This window comes from Zophobas morio, unplaced genomic scaffold (genome assembly GCF_036711695.1).
Source record: "Zophobas morio isolate AGI-343-1 ecotype UQ-CSIRO unplaced genomic scaffold, CSIRO_AGI_Zmor_V1 ptg000522l, whole genome shotgun sequence".
Lineage (NCBI taxonomy): Eukaryota > Metazoa > Arthropoda > Insecta > Coleoptera > Tenebrionidae > Zophobas > Zophobas morio.
Genome location: NW_026972625.1, coordinates 18,650 through 45,396, shown reverse-complemented (window position 1 = coordinate 45,396; position 26,747 = coordinate 18,650). Strand labels below are relative to the sequence as shown.

Sequence of the window (26,747 nt, the reverse complement as noted above, 5' to 3'; positions counted from 1 at the left end):
CTCTCGCAAATATTTAGCAGAAAACTTCGAAAAACTTATTACTTTGCACTAATGAGAATCTTTAAAGGTATGTAAACTATAATTATATAAAGTTACTATATAACTTAAGCGGTATCGGCTTTTATTGATAATTTATTAATAAATACCCTTAATGATTTATTTTATACTATTTAATTGTGATAAATATTGTTTATGTAAAGTGAAAAGTAAGCAGTTTGAGAGACTAAAAAGTAAAAAAAAAAAAATAGAAAAAATCGTCTACTTAACAAAATTTTCTTAAGTAATAAATAGTATAAAATCCAGTTAAATCAAACAGTAGCTCTTTTCCTTTTTTTCTCCTACTCTCTTTTCTTAGATGACTTACTTAGCTTTTTTTTCTTTTTCTTATTTTTGACTTTTATTTCTTTTGGATCCAACTTTTTTTCGGCGCCTTTTTCAATTACAGACAAATTCGGCTCTTGAAATTAAAATATAAAACAAGTAAATATTAGCTAAACAAATACGAGCCGAAACTTGAAAATTTTTCCCTTAAAAAAATAAATTCGTGTTCTAATTACTCTTAATCCATGGTAATAACACAAACAACTAATATTATTAAAGTCATTAATAATTAATTAATTATTCTCTACAGTTGTAAGAATCTTTTAATCAGCAAGAATACGTGTTATACAAAACTAGAAACGGTCTCCTTCGAGACTAATAATCTTTTTAAATAAAATAATTTTTTAAAACCTTAATTTTTTTATATTTGCAATATTATTTTAGATTTTACTATACATTTTCAATATTATAAAATTTAATATAAATTCTAATTTTAATTATTTTTAATTTGTAAAATATTTCAACACTGATTGATCAACACCTAAATGGCGAGAGCGTCTTTTCAACATTTGCTGAGAAAAGTAATCTTCAATAGAGAAGCAACTATTATAGGTTAACACTTCACCAGCACGCAACTGTGGGGTAGCTTCGGGTAGACGATCGCAAAATTGTTTTTCACCTTCCTATTATTATTATATGTATAAAGCAAATTAATTTCTTATAGAAATTTTAAATTTTCTATTAACATATAGTCTTTATTTTAAACAAATTACTATAAACAGAATAAGATTTGCACTTTCAATTATAATATAAAATTTCAAGATTTAAGTTACCTTTTATATTTACTTATAAGTAATATAATAAAATAAATAAAGTCAAAAATAAATCTTGTTTATAATGAAAATTAAGTTTCTAAAAACATTACTTTAAATTATTATTATAAAAAACTTAATAACGTAAAAAACTTAAATACAGAATCTAGACTACTACTTTTGTCTTATAAAGTGATTAATGTAGTAAAAATAATAGATAAATGATTTAACTAATTTCTTTTAAAATTAAACAGTAAAGTTTGTAAGTTATTTAAATTCAGAAAAATTACTTTATAAAAATAGTTTTCTAAATCTTTTTATATAAAGTTATAAGTAATAATGAAAAATGTTAAAAAAAAAGGCAAAACTTCAAGAAAAAATTAAGTGATTTGTGCGCCTCTAGTACTAAACTTAAAAATTGAAAGTAAACCCAATACTAACAGAAGTTATTGATATCATGAGTAAACCCTAATAAAATAGTAAGTAGGTACAAAAGTTATAAATAAAAAATATATATAATTATTTATAAATTATTAACTAATTAAAGAAAATAGTAAAATTAGATATATATATATATACATACCCGGTTATTAAAGATTTTATTAACAAAAATAGATGAATTATAATTAAAACTAAACTTAAGATTAAATTCATAATTTTAGGTAAATAAATTGATATTAGATAATCTCATATAAAATAAAATAAAATAATTATCTCGACTCAAGTAGTACATTGTAATATTTATGATACTTAAAATAAATTTATTGCGGACTTTAAGAGCTCCAGAATAAATATAAAGTTTTTATGTCATATAAATTATAATAAAAAAAAGTTATGCAAAATAAAAGTAACAAAGAAAACCTTAAACTAAAGAACAGTAAAAAAGGTGATAATCAGTTATTAGATAAAAATGTTAATATAATAATAAAAGTAAAAGGAAAGAAAAGATTTACACTTCTTTCTCCAAATATTTGAGAGAGGTCCCGTTCACTATAATTTTTCAAATCCTTACAATTAAGCAAAATAATAATAATTATATATATAACAAAAAATAATAAAGTTTCATAAAAAAATTACAAAATTAAACAATTTTTGAAAAAAATTTTTTTAACACGTTTATAATATGAATTTATAAATAACATTAATAAATAATATTATAATTATGAGGTTATAAATAAAACTATTAAATAATAAATACAGATAAGATGTAATCAAAAAGTATGTAAAAAAAAATTGACACTATTTAGTTAATAAAAATAATATAGCAAAACTCAACATTAATATCATCTATTAAAAAAACCGTGAAAAAAAAGCTAAACAATAAATAGAAAATCGTAAGTCCTTCCTAATTATAAAATTCAAAAGCTCACTGCACTTAGCTAATAATAAAAATCTTTAATAAGTTTGCTCTCAAACAAAGTCAAATCTTAGAAAAATAAAAAAATTAAAAATAAATTATAAAGCAGAAAACAGAAAAGAACCTTATTTACAACAAAACGGGAATAGAGACGACGTCGAGTAGAAGAGTGTTTTTCTTCTTGCAGAATTGGTTTCTGAAAATGACTATTATCTACGCCTAAATACAAATACTTCAGCAAAAGTAAACGTTAAAATATTTTTAAAAGAGAATATATCAAATAAAAAAATAGTAAGTAATAAAATTTTTGAATGCAAATAATAAATATATATAATAACTTAATTATAGCGACAGTTATAGACGTTATATATAATAAAAATTAAAATTCCGGTAAGTAAATAATAATAACATAATAATATCTTTAAACTACAAAATTTTAAGTAACGTAATATAAACAACTAAACTAAGATAAAAATTATTTTTATCAGACTTTATTAAAGAGAAAAAAACCTTTTGAATGATTTTCATTCAACGTGCGAAGCAAGTCGTTAAAAGAATGTTGTAAGTCAACCCATTTTTCATCAGAATCGATATCTGCGCCGATTCCAAGATAATTATCTTTACTTTTTACTTTTAAATTTTTCGAAGTTCCAGTTTTATTTTTCCCAAGGCCTTCGCCCTTAGCCCAACCCATCTTTTTCATTATAGTAGAACCTACTTGCCTCTTACCTGTTTAATTTTATTGCCAAAAATTACTTAAACCGATAAAAAATGTAAACTAGAAAAAGTACATAAATGTGCACAAATATATAGATGCAATTATAAAATGAAAGAAACATAAGTGGGCAATCATTAATAATAAAAACATTATAAAAGAAATATTTTAACCTAAAAAAAGCTAATGCCTATAAAAGAAGTAAATTATAGCAAACAACAAAAAACTAAAATAAATTTACACATTACTTAACCATTCTTTTATTATAAAAAAAGTTGAAAAATAATGTAAAAAATAATAAAAAAAACTATATACAATATAAAGTGTCCAAATACCCTCTGATAAGTAAATACATTTTTAAAAAATTCTGTTAACTATAAAAGTGAAAAGAGATGTAATTGCAAAGTAAAATGTCCTATATTACAAGTTTATCAACAGTTCTAAAACTTTATGACTTCACCCGAAAAAATATCTTCCAGAAGCGCTACCAGAAAAAGTAATTAAGAAATATATAACTAATTCTTAAAAAATAATTTTTTTAACTTATAATATTCAGAATTTACTAAACAAAAACAACAGATAGCAAGATTAAGTGCTACCATTAATCCATGATTTGTTATTAGGATCTAAAGACCAATGTCTCTTCTTTTTACGACCCTGCAAAACCATCCTAATAATTTAAACTGATTTTCATACATATATGTTAAAACTTATCGTGAGAAACATCTTGAGTAAAATATGCGAAAGAAATAATTCAAATATTAAAAAACGAAATTAATACCAAATTTCCAATTCCACTGGAAAACGCATGCTAAGGTCTGCACGTGACAATACAGAGATCGTTTAACATGCATTTCACAAGCTTTATCCAGTATTTTATTATTATTTTTTAAAAAAGATTTACTATCTGCAATGATGGAAAACAATTGTGATGCAGTAACTACAACGCGGCCTAAGTTTATTAAAACCTCTGAAGTGATCATTAAAAGAAAAAAAAACTTGGAGGCGCTTAAGGCTCGGCGCAAACTGGAAAATATTAATAGAGCTAAAAAAGTTTTTTTCCATTGCTACTTAAATAGTTAATTTGATAACTATATATTTTATAGAAACAACCGAAAAAACGTTATAATTTTATTCGTGCGGAGCAACTTGTTAAGAAATACCGACTGAGGTATAAAGATGAACTTCGATTAAGAAGGAATCACCTCGCTCAGCTTAAAAAAAAAAGATTAACTTTTAAAACAACTGGCACGGTGTGTGTCCAATCTAATCCTTTTGAAACGCACAATTATAAAATGGATTTAGAGAATTGTGAAAAGTCTGGTAAAATTAGCGTAACTGATACTAAAAAAACTACTATTTTACAAAGTGAGCGGAAAGTTAGCGACGTAATTGTTGTCGTTAGGATTAGAGCTATGTATTTCGCTTGCCATAAAACTCGCAGTATCATAAAAAAACTAGGCTTGAGTCAAATATACTCTGCCGTCATAATACTGGATAGCCGTCTGTCTCGTAAACTGCTTCAAATAATAGATCCTTTTGTTACTTATGGGAAACCAACTTCCAAGATTTTTAGGGAACTTATATATAAAAGAGGACGCTTTAATTTTAATGGTACCACTTTTTATTTTTTATGTTTACTTGATTATAATCTTTTATAAAGGTAAGACCTGCTCTTTTTTTAATAATAAGTTAGTTGAAGTTTGCCTTGGGAAGTTAGGAGTTTTATGCGTTGAAGATCTTATCTATGAGATAGAGAAGTGCGGAAAGAACGTCAAAAAAATTTTGAAATATCTTATGCCTTTCAAACTTAGCAGCCCGCCCAAGCCGTTCCCTAAAATTGCCGTTCCCTATAGTTTAGGTGGCGACTACGGCGATAGGGGCTCCGAGATCACCGAACTTTTGGCATTATTGAACTGAAGTCAAGAATTTATATTACCATACAGCATCTAATTTACAATATACCATTAAAATTTTTTAAAAGAAGATATTTTAGACACTATACTTTTAAAGAAAAACTAAATTTTTACTTGTGCTCAAGGTTACACAGACCTTTACTATTGCTCGGTAATTTAACAAATGTTTATAGCCAAAACAACTTTTAAGTCGAAGCTTAAACACCTCATTTTAGTTAAACGGGAGAGTACCCGTAAGTTGCGAGATCCTCTTAAGCTTTTATTTAATACCAAATATGTTTTTTAAAATAGAGCAACTTTATATAATCTGCTGTAGCTGAACATAAAAGTTTGAAAGGGTTATGAAAGAAGACATTATTTACTAACTACTATAAAAAAAGTTATCTAAAATTTTATTAGTTATGTTGTAAGTTTTACTAATTCGTTACACTTAAGGTACTTCCTGTATTGTAGATTTGCTGATGAATGTGCAGTTTACTGCTTCATGTTTCCAAAGTTTATATTAATCCTTATATAATAAAGGAAGATAACCCAGAGATCCAAACTTTAAAAAGAGAATGCAAAAACATTTTTCCAAATAAACGACTTATATAAAGTTATCTATTTCGTAAGACAAGAGCCGATATCGCGAGAGAGCTGCTTTTGTTGAATATAGGACTTTTTTTACAGAAAAGTAGCCAGTCAGTATAATGCCCATTATAAGTTTCTTAAAAGTTAGCACTTTTTTGATTAAATTTTCTCACACCAAAAAAAGGCGGAAGTGGAAGGAATCTTTTATAAAGGTAAAATCCTAACACTTCTCAAAGTCACTGTACCATTAAGGCTTTTATTAAAGGCGAGAATTTTAGCACAGTCACCAGCGAGTTAAAATTTGTATCTTCAGGTTTTTTGACGTTTAAAGTTAGGCAGGCCACAAAAATCTTGAAAGAAATACCCACTCCTTAGGGGCGCTAGTTGCCTCCGATGTATTAATTTAGCGGTAATAACCAAACATTAAAAGAACGTAATTTTATTAAACGAATGATGGCTTATTAAACAAAGACGGGACCGGATTTACAGAATAAAATTCAACAGTTTTCTGTGCTTTATAGCAAAGAACTTCTACATTAAAACCAAAGTAATTCATAACATCGGAGCAAGGGCCAGATCTCCCGAAGGTAGTCATACCGTGTTGGACGTGCGAGTACTCGTGCCATCCTTTAGTAGATAATGCCTCGCAGCTTAAAACAGGTACACCCTCTGGAATTATGGACAACTTGTACTCTAAAGGCTGCTCGTCGAAGAGGTCAGTGCTCGGCATTGAAACTACTCTAGCAGGAAATGGCAAGGACCTTGCTGCCTGTACGCAGAGAGAAACTTCGGAGCCCGACGCCACGAACACAATGTTTGCACGGTGTAAGGAGTCGTAAATGACGTAGCCTCCTTTTCTCACTAAATCCATGCTGGAACCTTGCATATGAGGGCAAGGCTGACGACTCAAGGCCAAGACAGTGGGTCGGTCAAAGTTTTCCAAGGCGACCGCATAAGATCCGGATGTCTCGTTCCCGTCACAGGGACGGAGGGTTACTATGTTAGGCATGGCACGGAGCATGACTAACGCATTTATAGGTTGGTGGGTGGGGCCATCCTCTCCAAGGCCAATGCTATCGTGAGTCAAGACGTATATTACTCGTAACTATAATAAGCAGTATAAGAGTTAATCGTTATGGCTAATTATAACCGAACTTACATGGCTAAGCGCGGAGAGTCGCACTGCTCCCAACGCGTATTGTATAAAATTAAGAAATGTTGCTCCAAATGGAATTAAACCACCGTAAGCGGCCATACCATTCAAGATGGCTGCCATTGCATGCTCACGAATTCCAAAGCGAATATACCGGCCGCCATAAGAGCCCGCCTGGAAATCGTAGCTACACTCCAGAAAGGTCAAGTTTGAGGGCGTCAAGTCGGCAGAACCGCCCACAATTTCTGGAATAATCCTCGACAGCGCATTTAAAATCTTTTGGGAGGCCTGTCTGGTGGCAAGAGACCCATCGTCGGGTGTCCAGCAGGGGAGGGTATCTTTCCACGCGGAGGGAAGGTCACCTCTTAGCCGTCTTTCCAGCTCTTCTGCTAACTCCGGATACTTCGCTTTATACTCTTTGAAAGTTTTGTTCCACGCGCGCTCCTTTTCTAAATTCGCCTCTCGGACACTTTCATAAAAAGTCTTCACTTTTTCCGGAACAAAAAAAGTATCTCGTGAATCGAAGCCCATTTTAATCTTTAAAGAGGCCAAGTCATCTGCTTTTAAAGGAGTGCCATGAACTTCATGGGTTCCTTGTTTTGCGGAGCCGTAGCCTATAGTGGTCTTCACTAGGATTAATACCGGCTTGTCTTCTATGAGTTTACTTTCTTCGATAGCAGCATCCAGCGACTCGAAATCTTCGTTGCCGTCTTCTACAAATATAGTGTGCCAGCCATACGCCTGGTAGCGAGCAGCAACATCTTCAGTAAACGAGAGGCAACAATCGCCATCTATTGTAATGCTATTGGCGTCATAAATCACTACAAGATTCCCCAACTTCAAGTGACCTGCTAGCGAACCTGAGCAAAATGAGTACGGCGCTTACAGAACAACGAACAAACTTATTTAAAAAGTTACTAGCTTCGGAACTAATGCCTTCCTGGAGGCAGCCGTCGCCGACAAGAACATAAATGGTGTTATCAAAGATGGCATAACCGGTCTTGTTAAAAAGAGCAGCGAAGTGTCTTTCAGCCATGGCAAGCCCCACAGCGCTGGCGATCCCTTGTCCAAGGGGGCCCGTGGTGATTTCCACGCCAGGCGTAACAAAAGCTTCAGGGTGCCCAGGCGTCCTGTTTATGGCGACCCACTTTAAAAGAAAAAAAATAGTAAGTTTTGAAGAATTTTATACCTACTGCCTAATTTTCTAAATGCTTTCAAGTCATCGAGAAATAAGTCGTAACCAGTTAAATATAGCATCACGTACAATAACGCACAAGAGTGCCCGTTAGAAAGAACAAATCTATCACGGTTGAACTTTATAATAATAAAAAAATCATCCGTTATTGAGTACTAAAAAAGATTAAAGACAAAACTTGCCCATTTCGGATTAGAAGGACTAAAGTTCATGTGTCTAGACCACAATATATGTGCAATAGGAGCACAGCCCAAAGGGGCGCCTATTTGGTCAGAATTTAAAAGTATAAACTAGAAGTCAGTATAGTTAAGTTGACTTGAAAAATTTAAGGTTCAAAAGAGGTTCAGGGAGGAATAAAAGTTAGTTGTTAACTAAGTTAGAAAACTAAGATTGTTAATGTAGTTAGTTAACGTCAAGAAAACTCCACTAGGCGCGCCAGTTATTCCGTGAAAAGTGGCAAAAGCGTTTTAACCTGGATGGCCAGAGCTGGCAGCAGAAGGTAGATCAGCAGAAAGACAACGGATGGAGTTGACGCACAACCGGTCAACTTCAGTAAACTTTGCTTTCATAGCGCTCAAAGTCTGACAGCTACAAACTCAAAGTTAAGCGACCGTCACAATTTGTAACTTTTCCCAAGCTTTTAACTCTTGTAAAAGGTATTCCCCTCGCAGCAAAATTGCAGGTGCAGACCGCACTGAAAGCAAATATATTATTAGTTACATTAAAGCGCATTTGAGCCAATAACATTAAAAAATATATATTTAAAAAAGGTTTCTTTTCCCTTTAAATCCCGAATTATTATCTTAAAAGAATTTTTATAAGAAACTAAACAATAAGAGTACTGAAGAGAAATAAGAATATTTAAGAACTGCCGTTATCCAAAAATAAATCATGTTCATATGTGTTTATTTTGTTTACAAAATAATTATTTTTAAAAATAATGCATACACCAACTTCTGATAGGGGAAATTTTATCACTAAAACTGAGAAACGAATTACATTATAGTTAAAAACAACTTAAGAAATTATACACTTTGCAAAAACGAGCTTTTACTGCGCGATTTAACTGGACTGTGTGGGTATTCTCTCTTCTACAACCGTTGTTTTATACACTATGCTTGTTTATGCTGAATATATATCTATATTATTCTACAAAAGTAATATATATTTATATCTTTTACAAGTAAGATAACCAGCAGTAGAAGCATTTTTCGCAGGTTTCAACTTCCAAAATTTATAAACAAGCTTCTGACCTCACTCTCGCCTTTTTACTTAATTTTAACTTACCGGTAAAAAAAGATGCACTAGAAATAAAAACCACCTGCCCTTTATATTCGTACATAATAGGTAACAATAAATAAATTGGGAATCTGAAATTAATACAATCAACGCGCTTTTTAATTTACTTTAAAAATGGTTTGTAGCTCTAAGGGTTACATGAAAAGGATTATTTTACCCCAAACTACTAACACTAATTAAATTGAAACTCGATCAATCGCAAAACAAAACTGCATTTTGTGCATCTAATGGGGTCGGTTAGGAAAGGTTAAAAAGTTCATAGCTTTGTCAATAACGCAGTTTTTAAGAATAACAGTACTGGAAGCCCTTCTTTATAAGATGAAATATAAAATTAATTGCTAAATTTATGAGTGCGAGAGTACCTCAAAACTTACTCGAGCCAAAATGTTATACTCTACAGCTTTATTTCTGTTTCCTGTTACGGCAGCAGTATTCTTTTTCATTTTAACGCTGTCCCACGCCTTAGAAAATAGATTCGTAAATCTTAATACTATTATTTCTAGGTTCAGAGACCGTGGACGCCTCTAGTGTCCATGATTGAATATTAACTTTATTTAATTACTTTTCCAAGTATATAAGTTAAACATCTCCTCTCGGACGAAATTGCTATACTCTAGACAAAGTGTTGTCCTTCCGTATTTTAAGTCCTATTGTCCTCTGCGGGATTAGCTCCTTTTCTTCTTCTTAACTTTAATTAATCCTTGTTTCGGTTTCTTTCCTACGATCTAGTTCTACGTTCGTTGCTACCAAGCTTTACTGTAGTTTCCTGTATCTTCACATTTTTTAACTTTCTAAAACTTACTATCCTGTCACGCATATTTTTTCTTTTTATCTTTACCAACTAGTATATACCATTTCCTAGTCATTAAATAATTGCAGTTACAGTATCCTTCCCAAAACACGCAAAGTTTTGAAAAATTAATGTTTCGCCATGGGTAAATGATCCGGGAAAAAGTGCACCAAGCAATCTAATTATCGTTTTTCTGAGTAAGTAAGTAAAGGCCTTTTACACATATCTACAATAGCCGTAATCTTTTACGTTAAGAAAGCCTTTGGCAAAGTATGGTTCTTCGGGTTGCAGACCAACTTAATAGATTTTTCCTTTGAGTTTAATTATGCATCTTCTATTGCTTCTTACCTTTCTAATAATATGCGGTCAGCATACGTTATTTTTACTGCTCCATCTCTGGTAGCCCATTCGTACGGGGTTTCATAAATTGCTACGAATACTAACGGCACAACCTTAAACTAGGGACTGTAAAGTTATTGTTAGGGCTTGCTAGCTTAATCAATGACTTCCTGCGTCCTTTAGGCGACCGTGCACGTTTTCGTAGTGTTAAATTGGACAGCTTTCCCTTAAGGACCTCGATAAACGACTCTTATTAAAAGTAAAACCAAAAGCACTGAAGGAACCGCCCAAAAATTCTCTTTTAACAGATACAGACTACCAAACCAATTATTACTCTACTCTGCAGCTACTTAAATAATGAAACTGCAAAAAGAAGTCCTAGAGAAGAGCAATTTGATTAAAAAATACCCTCAGATAATGATAACGTAAGGAAAGGCACTTGCAAATTATAATAATTAATGGTAGTAATAATTTTGGTGATAATAGCCGTAGAAATGGTAATGATAACCGTAACAATCATTATAAATTAATCGAGATAATATGAGACTAAAGAGTCATACGCTTATCAGTAAACTTTACATTAGACTCTTATTCCTAACCCCCAGAAAACCTTTAACTTTGATTTTTCTTAGTTTTTACTCTAAGTTAAGCAATTTTGGGTTTTATATGTTCCTACATGTATCCTGTCCTCTTCATTAATAAATTCATTCATAATGTTAGGCATCTCTGTAAACAAACCGGTGTTATGTCTTATGTACTCACCTATTTAGTAGCTTTAAGAAGAAAGCAAGCAGCAATGCTTTTTACAAGGCAACAAAAATGTTTTATACAAAAACTATAGCTGACGGTATACCTTTTATAACATACAGGCATTATATAAGGCCTCAAGGCTAAAAAAAATTACGCAAACTTCAAACCATGTAATTACTAGAGAAAAACGACTACCTTTTATTATTTCAATAGCTTCTACTGTTGTTTTTAAAGTCATTCTTCGAATGCAATCAACCTGTTTTTTGGGCTCTTTCTTTCAGTTATACCATTTTGCTGTTATGGTTTCAGAAGGGAGTAAAGCCTTATACTAAAATTTTGTTAAGCAAGTAAAACTTTTTTAACGGGTAAAAAATAGCGTTAACAAACGTACAAAGCCACTAGGAAGCATTTTAACTCTTCATTAACTTCAAATGACAAATTTTATGAATGTTTAAAGCGTTTATTGGTCAAAAATAGTTTCTTTCCGCTCTTTTACGCCCCATTTAAATGAATGGAATAATGTGGATATGCCAGTTCACCTAATAGAGCCCGTTGGTGCTATCAAATTTTAGCGCTAACGGGGCTGCGCTAAATGCTAAGATGGTTAACCCAAATCTATGTAATTACTATCTAACTTTTATATATTTTAGTTTTAAAATTTTAATTTCTTCTATTATCTCAACTTTGACTATTCCTATTGCAATTCGGCAATATTTTTGTTTTATTGCTTTATTATTTTAAGCTAAAATCTTCCAGTAACTACCTTTTCCATTTGCTTTATACTTTTATATTTTTTTTATTATAGTTATTCTTTACTCTTTCTTCTCTTATATATTAATGAAAATCACGTCAAAAGTGAACTTAGTTAAACTTTATACCCGGCAATAGTTTATAATTTTAACAATTTTTAATTTTAATAGCCCATGTAAACCGTGCTAGACGCCTTTCTTCAAAGTTTCCCAATTTCTATGAAACGCAGTCAGCAAAGAAAAATAAGCTCCATGCCTTTCTAACCCCAAGAAAACCACTAACTACTAGATTGTAAACAAACCATTTTTAGCTTATTGTCATTCATAGTATTATGCTATATTATATTCAGAACTAAATATGAGCCTAGATTGTTTGATAAGGAGCGCGTCGCCCTTACGTTTAACGACGTTAGATCCGAAGTATTAACTTTTATTACAGTGAATTCTTTTTAAGCTGACAGCGTATAAAGAAAAGTAGATTAAAATTAACTACTATTTTCCACTGTAAAGGATGAAGATAGCGATGAAAAACTTGGCAAAGAATTTTCCTCTTTGAATCTTCACTTGCCTGGTCAGCTTAGCGTTGGCTTAAAGCTGGAAATGTTTGAGGGCAATTTTACTCAAGCAGCTCGGCTTCGATTCTTTGATGACTCAGGTAAAAGGAAACTTTTATGCAGAAATATTTAGTTATTGCGCCTTCTCTGATATTTAGAAGTATTCAAATTGAACTTTTTATCAAAGAATAAACACTTTTACAGAAAGTAAACCCTTTTAGAAATATTAGCATTAGCATAAATCTAATTTTTACAAGCTATTTATATTATTTATTGTAATATTACGTATAGCCAGATAAAGAAAGGCCTAAACTTTGTAGGCATTATTTATATACGGTTTAAAATTTTTTATTGTCTCCTAGATTGAGATTTTTTAAAATTAACGTGGGCAGATCTTTTCGTACACTATGAAGGATGGGGCGTGGAATATGACGAGTGGGTTCCAAAATCTCGTGCTAAACTTCGAGAATCCAACTCAAAGTACATTCGATTTGGCCCAAATAAAAGCGAAAGCGACTTAGACTGGGACGCTATAAAAAGCCGCGGTAGTTTTGTTCTCTTTGCCTGTTTAAAGAAAAAACTCATGTGGCCTTATTTAATAGCCGCGCAGGCGCAAAAGGAAGGTCACACGGGGATCGTGTTTGATTCAACAATGCTATTGCATGAGTGCACGTGCGATGAACCCGAACTTTGGCATCCTGAGCAACCTGAAAGAGTAGTGCGGTTGTTAACTGCGTTAGACACGGAAGGGCTTCTCGATCTCTGCATCAAAGTGAAGCCACGATTGGTTACTGAAGAAGAACTAGCGCTGGCCCATCACCCTAGTCATATTCAAACTTACGGTTTGGGCTCCGCGACGTACCCTAAGGTCGCCCCCACGCTGGAGGTTATGGCTTGCGGGGGCTCTGGGCTTGCATGTGACACCGCTTATAATACTCTCTACACGCCGCCTGCTGCCCTCATGGCCTCCGGTTACCTCCATTCTTTGACCGCCACGTTTCACTGTGCTCACTGGTAATGCAGGCTGCGTGGTCGAGTTGGTCAAAGAAGTTTTGACAGGCAATCTGCGTAACGGATTTGCCATAGTGAGACCCCCCGGGCACCACGCTGAGCCCAACGAGGCCTTGTACGGCCGTGCGTGTACCTTCTTTAGTGTTTTTACTGATACCTATTTGAAGAGGCTTCTGCTATTTTAACAACGTTGCCATCGCGGCAAAAGTCGCTTTGCGGACTTATAACATTCAGCGCGTATTAATTGTCGATTGGGACATTCATCATGGCAATGGTTAAAAAAAAAATCCAGTTTTTACTGCAACTTTTGAGTATACCCCTAATAGGGACTCAAAGCATTTTTTATGACACCAACGAGGTCATGTATATTTCCGTCCACAGGCACGACAACGGCACTTTCTATCCATTCTCGGGGAAGATTGAAGAGCACGGAGTTGGTGTAGGAGAGGGTTTCAACGTTAATATCCCTTTCCAGAGTAAGTCCTGCCAAAAAATTTTTAAAATGCCGTTTGAGTATATTTATACCAGATAAGAACGGTATGGGCGATATAGACTATCTAGCAGCCATGCACCACGTGATACTCCCCATTGCTCGCCTCTACCAACCCCAGCTGGTCCTTGTCTCTGCAGGCTTCGATGCAGCTGAAGGGGATGCCATTGGTGAATATCACGTCTCCAAAGAAGGTAACAACCATAACTACTAAGGTCTTGAGTCCCCTTGCTTTCTCCCTTCAGGCTTCTCTCACATGACTCACTTGTTGGGTGCTCTTGCACAGGAGAAACTAGTATTGTGTTTGGAAGGCGGCTATGACGTTGATGCCTTGTCCTCGTGCGCGAAGGCCTGCTTAAGAACACTATTAGATGGCCGACCGACCCTTCTGCCCACTGTCTCTCCCATAAAAGGGAAGCGACTCTCGCCTAGCAGACAAGCCACCAGAGTTTTTAAAAAAGTGCTTGAAAGCCAAAAAAAGTATATGCCCGACTTGGCCACCCCGGATTCCTTTGTACTCCCAACAGATGAATATATTACAATAGCTAAAGGACTGATAAGAAAAGAGGGCCGCTTGCGCCCTCGCCGTTCTTAAACTAGTTGCCACGTATATTATAGAAAACTGAAAGTTATAAGTTGTAGTCATCCTTCAAATTTTGTTATAAGAGCCGTTAGGAATTTACCACCGAGATAGTAAATGTATAGCAAAAATGATTACCTGTGCATATACTTTAATATCAAAAATGATAGGCCGTATTTTTACCTTCTCAATAAATATTAAACACCACCGGATTACTGATTAATTCTGTTTCCAATTAATTGAAAAATTTTAGTAACTTTTTTTCCCTGTTAAGCTAAAAATTTATCGTTAGTGATGAAAAACTAAGTTTAAAGCATTGCTATCGGTCTATTTCTAACGATGAAATCCATGTAAATTATAGGTAAAATAAACAATAAGTTAGATTGGGACGACCGGTTTTTGGTTCGTAATTATAAACTTTGAAATAAGTAAATTTATTTAGATAAACTTCTAAAGTTTATGACATTGTTATAATATTTCATTTGTAATTTCTCTATTTACTCGACGTAATACTATATCATTATCTTTTTTTTCTTGGCGCGTGTTCTAATGTAGCATATTAACCTTTAACAAAATAAACAACACAAAAAAACACCAGAAGAGCTCACTAAATATATAAGCAATGGCCCGAAAATTATTATGGGCTGAATTTCTTCATGTTATGTTCCTGTATTTAACTGCATTGGTTGGCTACCCTATAGTTAGACAAACACGGCTTTTACATTACAAATCTTTTCTGATTGACGCGCATCTGTTTTTAGTAATTTGCCTTTACTCAATTGTCAAAGACTGAAGAAAAAAATTTTCAAGTCTGTTTATGTCGAGGTTGCTTAGGTTCTCTTTTCTTTGTCTTGCTAAAGCTAATATGCCTTATATAAATTACAAGTTATAATATAATTTCGCTTTAGAATTCATTCTTGACATTTGTTAATAGAGCTGATAAACCTACGGGTTCTCAGTTAATAGTTGTAATAGTATACACAGGTTTTACCTTAAATTTTTATTATAATGACATGATGACCTTACATATGTGTTCATTATCGTATTACCTTTCCATAGTATTAAGTGTTAAAAAATTTGGCTTTTTCTACTGATTATAGTTATTCATCGTGATATATAAAGACAACTTAATCTTAGAAAAAATAGTAAAATAAAACTTAAATAGATTTTTTTCGCTTATTATGGAATAATTTTCATCTCTACGTCAATTAATCGACCAACACTAATCTCCCTCAGAATGGTACCTTTTAGATGTTAACTGAAAGTTTACCACTTTCTACCTCGATGTCAGCTAGCCTTGCCCGGTTGACGAATAGTTGTCTAACAATATAGCACTTTTTTATAAAAAACCTGGGAGTTATAAAATTTTTAAGATTAATTTAAATAAATGAATCTTGCAAATTTTTTAACGTAAACTCAAAGAGGTTACAAGCTTTCACCAAGAATAACAGAATGTAGAACGCAAACCTTTAGTTTTAAAAAACTTAAGTAGTCCCATCACATAAGACCACTAAAACCATGGAATGCATTTTTATCTGGTGTACCATATTTTTTTAAAGCAAAAAAAAAACACTCTTTAGATTTAGTTTAGACTAGCCATATAACAAATATTTTGCTAAAAAAAACATTTATGGGTTAAATAGAAATTATGCTGGTATTTTTGCAGTAAGCATTATTAATATAAAGCAAATATAAACTGCTGAATTTATTAAATATAAACACCATGTCTTTATAAAATTTATGGAATACCCATACAAAGCTTATTTGGCGTGTAAATGGCGATTACGTGGTTTATAGGATCATAGAAAACTTACATAACCTGAAAGCCATAGCATCTAGTATGTACTAAATAAATTTTTAATTTCCTTAAAAATTTCTTTTTTGTTACACTAAAAATTTGTAATCCAGCTCTTATACAAGTTATACTACCTTTAGTAAGTAATGGCCAAACTATTATCACGGCAGTCCTAAAAGAAATTTACGCCTTAAAAAAGCTATATCAGTGAGCTATTGTGAGTATTAGTTAACCTTAACTTGTTTAAGTTAACATCTCCCAATTAAATTTATTAAATTTTTAAAATCAATCCAAAAATATAAGTCTCACGAAGTTATTTAGTAAGTGATTTTTAATTAAGTTTGCTACCTACCCACTTTGGACATCGCTTAGATAACCATTAAAATAAAAAATAAAAAAATGACCAATTATTGAAAAATTCAAATATCAGAATGAATATATGTTTTATTGCTTACTATTTAAGTTTCTTAACACCCTCTACTCTCTACATTGATAACATTATCTATATTTCTTCTTGCTAACGTAGCAATTTTCATAAATGCGTTAGCTTCGCGCAATATAATCGACATGGAAGTTTACAATTTGCGCTGGGATTTTCTAAGAGTTTTTACTAAGGTTTAGAGCTTTAACACACAACCTGTAGTCAAAAAAAAAACACAAATAGCACCTTTTTTGAGCTAGAGATTAATTTTTTGTTAAAAGTTATTTAATGTAGACTTTAAAAGAGCAATCAGTTTGTGTTAAGTGACTACCATTGTGTTTTTGTTTCCTGACTTTATCTTGCATAATATATTAAACTGTGTATATTGATAGTGCCGTCCTTACTTTCATTTAAAACTAGTTAAAAATTGAGTTATACTTTAAATTTGTAAAAATACTTTCGTTTTAGAAGTTAAGGGTTTGTCCCACTCATTTAAAAAAATATAGTCGGTACCGCCATAGTTACTACACGTGATAAAGAAATGCTAATAATAGCATAAAAACAGACTAGTAAAAATAATTAATGATAATCAAAATAGTTAAGAGGGCAAGGTTAAGCTAAAAGAAAATAAAAATTATACTAAGACAAAAAGGACCAAAACCAAAACCGACCTTATAAACAAAGGAGCGCAGGCCCTTTTATTGTAGAGAACATTCAAGATTAGAGGGAGTGGATATTTAAAAGCTCAAAAAGATACTTTCACGAAAGTAACACAAATTGCTAGTTTGAAAAACTAAATGTATGAAGTCTCTATAGCCGTCAAGAAGGGCGCTATTTTCATATAACTTATAAATAGTGCGTCTTATCTATATTAAAGGACTAAGTAAAAACAGTTTACAAATTTTAATCTAGCTTAAAAGCTGTTAAACTGTGATATCGTTAGCAATGCTTAAGCTGAATAGTTGTTAGTTACAGATTATAGGTACAAATGCTCCCAAGTGATAAATTGTGAAAAATGAGTTTTTAAATTTTGCAGATAGGGCTTTGTAATTATATAATTAAGCTATTTGACTTCGCTTTTATACAATAAAACTTTATGTTTACCATGTCCGCTATTAAGTTTAAATTTTAATGTATATTACATTAAAGACTTAAAATATATCATAAAAAAATGCACTTGTTATTCGGTGTACCTTACGTTAGCTTTTCTTATGTCAACCCCTCCACGTTTACCTTTTACATAATTTTTTAGTTTCTTTCAACTTAAAAAATTATTCGCTCACGGGTGCTGTCTACTTTGGCGACACCAAAACAATTTGCTTTAATATACTAACATGTCAAACTAGTGAATAATCTTTTTTGAGTCAGAGCACTCTGCCAATTTACCAATTGAATAAAATATGGGCTACTTTTAAAATATTATATAAAAAATTAAAAAACCAAAAATTTTATAAAACGTCAGAAATAGTATTAAATCTTATCTTTCAGGTGCAGCAATGGTTACGACAATGTTCTTAGCTGCTTGCTTAAAAGGGAAGCTAGCGCTGCAACACACCAGCGATCTGTTTTCTACTTCGGATTCAGATTTTTCTTCACCATCCTTAAGATTATCTATTTGTAAAAGCTTACTTGGAGTAAAGCTTTATGAACTATCTTTAGGTGAACTTAACAAAGATTTTGTTGAAGTATCTTGGGAAAACTTATACCAAAATTTTAGGTATTCGAGCGTATTATCTGTTTTTTATAAATATATCAATTGAATTGGTTAAATATAATTGTTAACTTTAAGTATATATATACTAAATATATATATATATTTATGACAGTTTTTTGCTAGTAGAGAATTTTTTAAAGAGAAATTGCATCCTTGCATTAACAAAACTCCGCCTCCTACCACCTTTATTGTAAAGAATTTTTTAAAAAATAAAAAAAACTTATTCAAGAATGAACTTCTTTCTTTACAAGTTATTACGGAAGCAAAAAAGGGACGGGCCATTAAAGGTCTAGTAAAACACAATGTAAAACGAAAATTTCTCATACATTGAAAATACTTAGCAAGAAAGTTGAATGAAGGCAAAAATTTTACCTGCGGTACTAAAGTTTTGGAAGAAAAACCCTTTTGTCAGTTTTTATATTCAAAGTATCGAACGAAGTACTGCGAATTTTGCTTTAAAGCATTAGTAACGTTTGTTGGTTTGCTTTTATTTTCTTTAGTGCTATTGTACTTAAATTAAAATTTAATAATAATGAAAGTTAATAATTTTGTTCCTTGTGGAAATAAGTGCGGCGCGTTTTACTGCTCTACCCATTGCCTTGCTCTTGCAAGAGAACTGTATCACAATCGTGAATGTTCGGGTATTATAATTAATTTATTTTTTCTAAAAATTTTTAGTTTTTTTTTTTAGCAGAAAAAAAAGAAAAAGAAGATTTTAAGGATATTAAGAATTATTTTTTGACCAACGCTGATCCTTATGCTCGTTTAGCCCTTCGGTTGGCGCTATGCGGTTATAAATTACAATCACTCAAAAAAGGTTTGCAAATTTTTTTAAGATTTTTTTTTACGTTAAATATAAACAAATAGATTTTATATTTCCATAGATTAACACTAATTGTATATTCACTATTAACTATATACTAGGCACTTACGAAGAAATTAAATTATTAATTCATCATTACAATCAATGGGATCTTCCAACACTTCTTGAATCTTTAACTACTGCAATGCTCCTCGCACACGCTTTTGGTTATTATTTATTATTAAAAAATAAATTTTAATTTAAAAAAATATTTTCTTTTAATTATTTTTATAGAACTTTTTAGCCCCAAAGATTTATTCCTTCATTTTCTTCAGGTTGTTAAATTTATATAATTTTATTTGCAGATAAATTCGTTAAATCTAGGAATTCTGCTTTAATAATTAAGATGAGATTTATTTCTATAGTAGTCACTAAATTCTGGTTTCGTCGATATTTATTTAAAAATTTTTTATTTTGAGCATTTTTCAGTTTGGTCTATAACTATTTTTTTTAGAATTAAATTTGTATTTCTTATAATAGCCTTATTGTTATGCCTTTTAATTCCTCAAATATTAACTTTCAATAAAAATTAAATTAAATTTACCCAGGCAAATTAATTTACTACTTATAAATGGTTACTTTTGAAAAATAAAAAAAGATAAATGCATAATGTTCAATTTTAGTTAAAGAGCGTAAGAATGCGCGGAAGTAGAGTGCGTAAAGTTCTCAGTTTTTGATTTTGTTGGTAAAAAACAGAATTGAGAATCCCCCTAATTGTACTTTTTTTTTAACTTATATTATATAAAGTTAAGCATTTTTGGTAAGTTGACCAGAGTTTTCTACTTTGGATTGTCTTTTTACTTCTTCAAAACTCAGTTTATGTATTTTTCTATTTTAATAGAATTTAAATTTAAAATCTTAGATTATTTGCGTTTCATAAAAGGTCCCCTTAAACTCAATTTCCCTTACTGTAATGCATCTGGAAGATTCCTGCAACCATCCAATCATTGAGCAGAGGAACATCGGCTTGGCCATTTACCCTTTTCTCTCATTGGTCAACCACTCGTGCAAACCAAATTCTCATTTACTGTAAAACTTTTTATGCCTTTTTTACACACTATGACGCTTTTTTTAGTAATCATACATGCGTTATTGTTATTATTATTGGTTCTTTCTCTTATAAAAGTAAAGATAAATGCCTTCTATTGGTAAGTACTTCGCTATACAGAAACGCATATTTTTGCCACTTCAAATACACATGCGATGTTTGCAATTAAAGTAAATAAAAGCGCAGCTAGAGGCTATTCAACGCTTTTTATTGGCTTGCTGACCCCTAGACGCTTATTCTTTTTTTTATTGGTTGTTAGTATATGTTTAATAAATAAAAGTTGTAAAGAAATCCTCATTCCTGATAGTTATATATACAAGCACAACCTTTTATTATCCGACGAGGACTAAGAGAATTACTTTATTATTATTTTTTTATATTAAAGTTTTTATTATTTTCTTATTTTATTAAACCTCAATAATAGTAAAACTTGGTAAATACTTGTATTAATATTTTTTTTTAATAACTACAGATTTGACGGGTCTACTGCTATTCTGTACACATCCAGTTCATTTCCTGAAGGCACTTTCCTATATATTAAACATTTTTCATATTATTTTTATTAACCATATAATAATGAATGGTGTTTAACATTAGCTAAATACTTTTTAAAAAAAAAAACACAAAGTTTTTTAAAAAAATATATCGTGAATGACTATTTCCATTACTATAACAAGTAATTCGCAGTTTTTTTTAAAAAAGTCATTTGGAGCTTTTAAAATATATTTGAAACATTTATTTGTTTAACTTTTCTCATAATTTTTAAAAATGCTCAACGTTTTCGTGTAGCTTATATAGTAAAACTAATAATTACGGCTGGAAAGTAAGTTGCTATTCTTATTGACTGTAGAGGCCGAGGTAACCATATCGTATGGACCAGTCTACAACCAGATCAGAAACCCACGTGATCGTCAAGCGCTTCTAAGTTCTCAGTTTTTTTTTCAATGCGAATGCTCAGACTGCTCGCGCGAGTATAAGTACTTTTTATATATTTTTATATTAGTAACAAATAAATATAAAGTTATTAATGGAAAACTTTTTGCTGTAGTTTTACATACTATAAATTTTTTGCCCAAACATTTTTTATAATTTTTTTTTCTTCATTTTAAAAAAAAATGTTGAAATACTTGGGAAGTATTGTGTTTCATCACTAAAATGTTCTGTAAAAAGTGAGTTGCGAAATGTGTATGCTTATGTTATAAGGAGAAGGAAACCGCGTGTTTTGAACATTTTTAAAAACTAAAGAAAGTTGATTTTGCTGTTTAGTTAAAGTTAAAAACTTTTTATTTTTTTTTTTGGTTAGCGATAATATAAAGAAACTCAACTTTTTGTATGTATGAAATATTTTTATTTCTTCTAAAAAAACCACAAAACGTTTTGCTGCTGCGCACGTGATGAGTTTTTAAAAAAAACTTCAATTTATGTAATAAACTTTTTTAATTCTCTTATTTTTATACTTTTTGGGTATAAAGTTATTTAAAAAAGCTTTAAATTATAATTTTGAGAATATTATTTTTTAATTATAGTATAAGTTTTTATTTTTTACAAGAATTGTATAGATTTTACGAAAACTCTAAGTGAATCTTATAGTAAAATTTTGCATGTCTTTGAATTTACTTAAAATTCTTCATATTCTATCTAAATTTCAAAAAAGTTTTTTATATTTTTTCAAAATAAGATTATTTTGAGTATATATTTTCCTTATTGTTATATTTTTATAATAAAGTTTAATAGAGACTTTTAATAAAATGAGTTCTATAATTTACTGAAAATAAGTTTATTTTTTTGCACTACTTTATATAAATAAATAAAAGTAAATGTAACTTTTTTAGTTAGTAATTATATTTATTGATGAATTTATTTTTTTTATTATCGTGTAAAAGATTTTAAAACTCTATTTTTTATTAAAAAAAAGTTTTTTCTTTTATACGAAAATTGTTTTTATATACTGCATAAAAAATATTATTAAAAAAAAATTATATTTTTTTTTAATACTTTTCTGATTACGCGCAAAATCTCTAATTATAATTATAAAAAGTTATATATTTTGTTTATATATAAATAAAATTCATATTTTGTTTTTATTTTGGCTTACATCACGCGTTATTTTGAATAACACATGTTGTATCATGTGATTGCAACACGTGATATATAATTTTAAATGTCACTACACCAAAATTTATTATTATGGCTTTGCTATAAACGATTCGAAAGTTTATATAGGAAATCTTAAATTTTTTTTATTAATAAATCCGAACTAACAGGCCTCCCGTTCTTTATATATGCTCTTCTGAATTGTGCGCTGGAAAAGATATACGTTTGCAGGAGAAAGAAAGAAATTATTATTGTTTATATTGCAAAAAAGAATACAAAGAAAACGATATTAAGAAGGTTTAAATAATATATGTATCAAAAGCTTATCTATATTATTATTTTATTATACATATTAAGTATCGTTTACTTTTCTTTATCAATATTTTTGTGTGTATAAAAAGATATATTTATAAAACTACACAGAACGGTAGGAGTACATATATATTAAAAGCTTGGCTATTATTATATAAAAATATATTTTTCGGTATGTAAAGCACTGTTGACATAATAATTAGAATTCTTCACTATTTATATATTATTATCATTTTATGTAAAAAAAAAATATTTAATACCATATTAAAGCAATTGAAAAGTTTTTAAAATACATATAAAAAATAATAGAATTTACTAACTTTAATAATAATTTTTTTTTCTGCTACTAAAATTATATACAAAGTATTAAGCAGTTAACTTTTACTTTTTTTCCGAAAGTTTTCGTTATTTATAAAGTTTAAGCATTTTTTCTTTTTTAATAATTAGTAAATAATATTTATTCTGATCACAATTATTTTTTTTTGATATTATTATTTAACTATTAAAAAGTTTAAAGGAAAATAAAACATTTTACTTAAAAAGGTGATCACTAGATGTAGACTTTCTTATATTTCTGGGAAGAACTTCCTTAACCAAAAAAAAATTTCTGAGGCTTTGGTCTACTTTATTATTATTGTTGTTATGGTTATTATTAATATTTTCGATTATTACCACATAAGAACTGCTTTCAGAACTGTTTGTTTATCAGTATGAAAATATTAAGTAAACCAAGCAAAGAACTTTCTGCTTACTTCGACTCAATAGCGGAGTAAAAATGTGAATCATTACTTTTTCTACTCGTATAACATAAAACAATTATATGTAGATGCTATATTTTATTAAATGATATGGAAGCTGCAATTGGCTACTGCGAATCGGCCACAGAAATGATTGGTGATTACTATGGAAAGAACAGCTTTGAGTACGCTAACGAGCTGCATAAGTTGGCTCAATTGTACTTCAACACGTAGAACTTTTATATTTTATAGATTTTCTTAATAACTTTTTCATTATAATTTAATTTCTACCACGTTATTTAACTTGTAAGTAAAATCTTTTTTATATAAATTTGTAAACTTTAAAAACTTTTTATTTTATTTCATGTAAAATGTATTAACAACTTTTTGCGTTCTTAAAGTTTATTAGTAATAAAGCTTTATTTATATAAAACTTCATTTGCGTTGAGCAAATTTAGTTTTTTTTATTTTTTTTTTAAATTTTCGGCAGTATAAAAATTTTTTAATATGCTTATTGCATACAAAATAGTAACATTCTCAAAATTTTATTATTTATGTAATAGTAATTTTCTTCAGGTAAACTTCTTTTCTTAAACGTTTTCATAGAATTTAAATTATCATTAAAATTTTGTTAATTTACTGTTTGTGGTTTCAATGTTTTGCTAGAAAAAATGAAGAGAAAACTCTACAAACCATCAGTCAAGCAAAAAGCATCTTTATTAATTTTTACGGAGACGATCTCACTGAAGTGACTAGCAAACATCCTGTCGTTAGCGATCTTCTGAAAATGGAAAATTTTCTTTTCATGTTAAAAAAAAAAAAGGAAATTTCTGATTTACAGAATTTTATGATATAAATTATTTTATAAAGCAATCTTTTTGGTTTGAATTAATTTTATACTATTGTAAGCCTCTTAGAAAATTCTCAATAGTTTTATTTTTTATATTAAATATTTTTATCTTTTTAATATTGTTCTTGAGATAATCTCGAGCTACCTTATATATTTAAATTTTTTTTTAAAAAAATTCTGCTGAGAAAACTCTGATTGACGTAAAGAGGCACTCAATAATATACACACAGAAACTTTACTATAAAGATCCGTAGAAAAAAAAATTTAATTACAAGTCTAAAGCAACAAAATTGAGAACACTTTAAAAAAATACTCGAAACAAGTAGATAATATTTATATTATTAGGTAAAATCTTTAACAAATATTTAGAATAAAATATATCAACTACCAAAATGTCTAACAAAAAATTAAAATCATTAATTTTAGCAAAATCAAAGATAAAACTTTTTTTCAAGCAAAATGAGAGCCTTACATAGCCTACTTCTAAATTACCTATACAACCCTCATTATTGTAAATAATTATCATATTTTATATATAAACATAGATAATAAAGAAAAAATTTCTTTATAGTAATTTATTTTAAAACTTCCTAGATCTCGCTAACTACATCCTAATAAATTCAAAAGGTAAAGAGTATTTAAAATCAAAAAAAAAATTTCGGTCTTATAAAACTTCAGCAGAAAAGTTAAGTTAAGTTTTACTTAAAAAAATCCAAATCTGCTAAAAAAAAATTTAAGAATTTATATTCACATTACGACTTTTCAAATCCCATCTGCAAAAAATTTATTCCTTTAAAAAGAGATCGACTTCTTTTATTAGTATTCTCATAGAAAAGATCGAAATTCTTTATTACTTTGGTCTAATTCAGCACTCGACTATCTTTATAATAATAATCTCTCTTTGGTTTCTTTGCATTATGCATCAATTAAGATTAAAAAAATACTAAAAATAAAACAATTTCTTTTTTGTTAAAATTTATATAAAAAATTTTTTATAGAACTTATTTTTATGTAGTTACGCAGCAGTTTTCAAGTAAACCCCGCTCCTCTCAAATCTTATATTATAGGTTTTTTCGTAAGATACTCAATTATAGATTTACAGACTTTAAATTTGGCAAGATTAAACAAATTTACGAACAATGTTTGTTTATAATTAAAAAATCTGTGCTAAAAAAGAAAGAAATGGTAATAGTAAGCAAGATGAACGGCGAGAGTAAACAAAGCTTATTAATTTCTTTACGCTACAAACTTTTTTAGCTAAAATAAAACCATCCGAAAATATATGGATCTACTTTTTTTGTTTGTCTATACTATAATACAAGAAGAATTATACTTCTTTTACAAAACTTTAAATTTGCAAATAATTTTTTTTCTCCCATTGAACTATCTTTAAATTAAAATCAATAAAAATTTCATAGCAATTAAACGCTCCAAATTGTTGATAAAAAATAAAAATTTTATAAAAACCGCTATGATAAATATATCTTACTCAAAATAGGCGATGAAACAACAATAATTTTATAACAACTGCAAAATCCAAGACAGTGAACTTAAGCATAGAGTAATAAAAGATTAGTTAAAAACTTAGCTAATGATAGTAATAAGATAAAGTAACAAAGATGTCAAAAGTTATTTTATACGGAAAAAGTAACTATTAAAAAAATATATTTTACCAGCACTAACTTAAAAAATAGTATATGAAAACAAATATAAGCACTTTATCAAGAAATAAGTATAGCAAGTGTAAAAAGTAAAAAATCATATAGAGATTTAAACATAATTTGATAAAAAAGATATTAAGTAGTTATTAACTTTATGAAACGAGTAATGAAGAAGGATTTACTGAATTAGTGGGCCTAGTTAAAAAAAATAAAGTTCACAAATATTGGTATAATATATAATTAAAGGTTAACTAGGAGATGCCAAGTCCTTCTTATATTCAATTACTTTTAAAGTTGAAGACTCCAACTGTTGAAGCTGTGTTTCGTTAATATTTTTTAAGCCACGACGTAAACATTGTGCAGCAAAATTGGAAAACTGAAGGTAACTTATGAATAATAGTAAATATGTAGACATATTATAACATTGTTTTTTTTTACTTCATTCCTGAAACACGCCAACTAGAAGCGGCAGTCATAATAGATTTTGTATCAAACAAACGGTCGTAGTAAAAGTTTTGAAGCAAAGAAGAAGGTAAAAGAAATTATTTATTAGCCCCTAAACCACGTGGGCTGTCCTTAAAGAAGTAGCACTAAATTTTTTTCACCGTCGCAATTCCCTCAAAGCTCAAAGATATAGATTGGAAACTTTTGT

General features: G+C 29.8%; 3 protein-coding genes and 4 long non-coding RNA genes across 7 annotated transcripts; 4 read left to right on the top strand and 3 right to left on the bottom strand.

Moving 5' to 3' along the window:
- Window positions 1-342: 342 nt before the first annotated feature.
- LOC135121201 (uncharacterized) lies at window positions 343-3,925 on the bottom strand. Its single transcript, XR_010278886.1, has 6 exons — window positions 3,805-3,925; window positions 3,001-3,219; window positions 2,615-2,709; window positions 2,087-2,140; window positions 863-1,004; window positions 343-457 (listed from the first exon to the last, which is right to left on the bottom strand). It is a non-coding gene; the product is annotated as an uncharacterized LOC135121201 (long non-coding RNA).
- Window positions 3,926-4,128: 203 nt separating this feature from the next.
- LOC135121205 (uncharacterized) lies at window positions 4,129-5,113 on the top strand. The gene is made up of 3 exons (XR_010278889.1): window positions 4,129-4,258; window positions 4,312-4,819; window positions 4,869-5,113. It is a non-coding gene; the product is annotated as an uncharacterized LOC135121205 (long non-coding RNA).
- Window positions 5,114-6,133: 1,020 nt separating this feature from the next.
- LOC135121210 (uncharacterized) lies at window positions 6,134-8,719 on the bottom strand. The gene is made up of 7 exons (XM_064045520.1): window positions 8,685-8,719; window positions 8,512-8,627; window positions 8,222-8,301; window positions 8,034-8,158; window positions 7,763-7,974; window positions 6,851-7,704; window positions 6,134-6,796 (listed from the first exon to the last, which is right to left on the bottom strand). The coding sequence occupies exons 2-7, from the start codon at window positions 8,606-8,608 to the stop codon at window positions 6,134-6,136; spliced, it is 2,031 nt and encodes a 676-aa protein (XP_063901590.1). The 5' UTR covers window positions 8,609-8,627; window positions 8,685-8,719.
- A 3,050-nt stretch (window positions 8,720-11,769) lies between these two features.
- On the top strand, window positions 11,770-14,770 carry LOC135121204 (histone deacetylase 4-like). The gene is made up of 11 exons (XM_064045512.1): window positions 11,770-11,836; window positions 12,138-12,258; window positions 12,317-12,386; window positions 12,477-12,621; window positions 12,913-13,065; window positions 13,123-13,491; window positions 13,544-13,646; window positions 13,699-13,805; window positions 13,858-14,007; window positions 14,060-14,215; window positions 14,267-14,770. Exons 1-11 carry the CDS (start codon window positions 11,818-11,820, stop codon window positions 14,614-14,616), a joined length of 1,743 nt encoding a protein of 580 aa, XP_063901582.1. The 5' UTR covers window positions 11,770-11,817; the 3' UTR covers window positions 14,617-14,770.
- A 4,293-nt stretch (window positions 14,771-19,063) lies between these two features.
- Window positions 19,064-21,007, top strand: LOC135121209 (uncharacterized). The gene is made up of 6 exons (XM_064045519.1): window positions 19,064-19,172; window positions 19,223-19,348; window positions 19,456-19,560; window positions 19,628-19,668; window positions 20,277-20,422; window positions 20,914-21,007. The coding sequence occupies exons 1-6, from the start codon at window positions 19,064-19,066 to the stop codon at window positions 21,005-21,007; spliced, it is 621 nt and encodes a 206-aa protein (XP_063901589.1).
- A 2,537-nt stretch (window positions 21,008-23,544) lies between these two features.
- On the top strand, window positions 23,545-24,365 carry LOC135121200 (uncharacterized). Its single transcript, XR_010278885.1, has 3 exons — window positions 23,545-23,616; window positions 23,674-23,814; window positions 24,251-24,365. It is a non-coding gene; the product is annotated as an uncharacterized LOC135121200 (long non-coding RNA).
- Window positions 24,366-25,250: 885 nt separating this feature from the next.
- On the bottom strand, window positions 25,251-26,594 carry LOC135121203 (uncharacterized). Its single transcript, XR_010278888.1, has 4 exons — window positions 26,534-26,594; window positions 26,348-26,481; window positions 26,247-26,290; window positions 25,251-25,314 (listed from the first exon to the last, which is right to left on the bottom strand). It is a non-coding gene; the product is annotated as an uncharacterized LOC135121203 (long non-coding RNA).
- Between the last annotated feature and the right edge of the window lie 153 nt (window positions 26,595-26,747).

What these genes read in the sequence shown, in the direction of transcription:
- LOC135121210 (XM_064045520.1), bottom strand. Translation starts at nt 8,608, where the DNA reads ATGAAAGCAAAGTTTACTGAAGTTGACCGGTTGTGCGTCAACTCCATC. An exon ending in TGCCAGCTCTGGCCATCCAG is followed by an intron (nt 8,302 to 8,511) that starts GTTAAAACGCTT and finishes CTGACCAAATAG; the next exon opens with GCGCCCCTTTGGGCTGTGCT. An exon ending in TTTAGAAAATTAGGCAGTAG is followed by an intron (nt 7,975 to 8,033) that starts GTATAAAATTCT and finishes CGCCATAAACAG; the next exon opens with GACGCCTGGGCACCCTGAAG.
- LOC135121209 (XM_064045519.1), top strand. Translation starts at nt 19,064, where the DNA reads ATGAAAGTTAATAATTTTGTTCCTTGTGGAAATAAGTGCGGCGCGTTT. An exon ending in TCACAATCGTGAATGTTCGG is followed by an intron (nt 19,173 to 19,222) that starts GTATTATAATTA and finishes TTTTTTTTTTAG; the next exon opens with CAGAAAAAAAAGAAAAAGAA. An exon ending in ATTACAATCACTCAAAAAAG is followed by an intron (nt 19,349 to 19,455) that starts GTTTGCAAATTT and finishes ACTATATACTAG; the next exon opens with GCACTTACGAAGAAATTAAA.
- LOC135121204 (XM_064045512.1), top strand. An exon ending in TTAACGACGTTAGATCCGAA is followed by an intron (nt 12,387 to 12,476) that starts GTATTAACTTTT and finishes TCCACTGTAAAG; the next exon opens with GATGAAGATAGCGATGAAAA. An exon ending in CGTTAATATCCCTTTCCAGA is followed by an intron (nt 14,008 to 14,059) that starts GTAAGTCCTGCC and finishes TATTTATACCAG; the next exon opens with ATAAGAACGGTATGGGCGAT.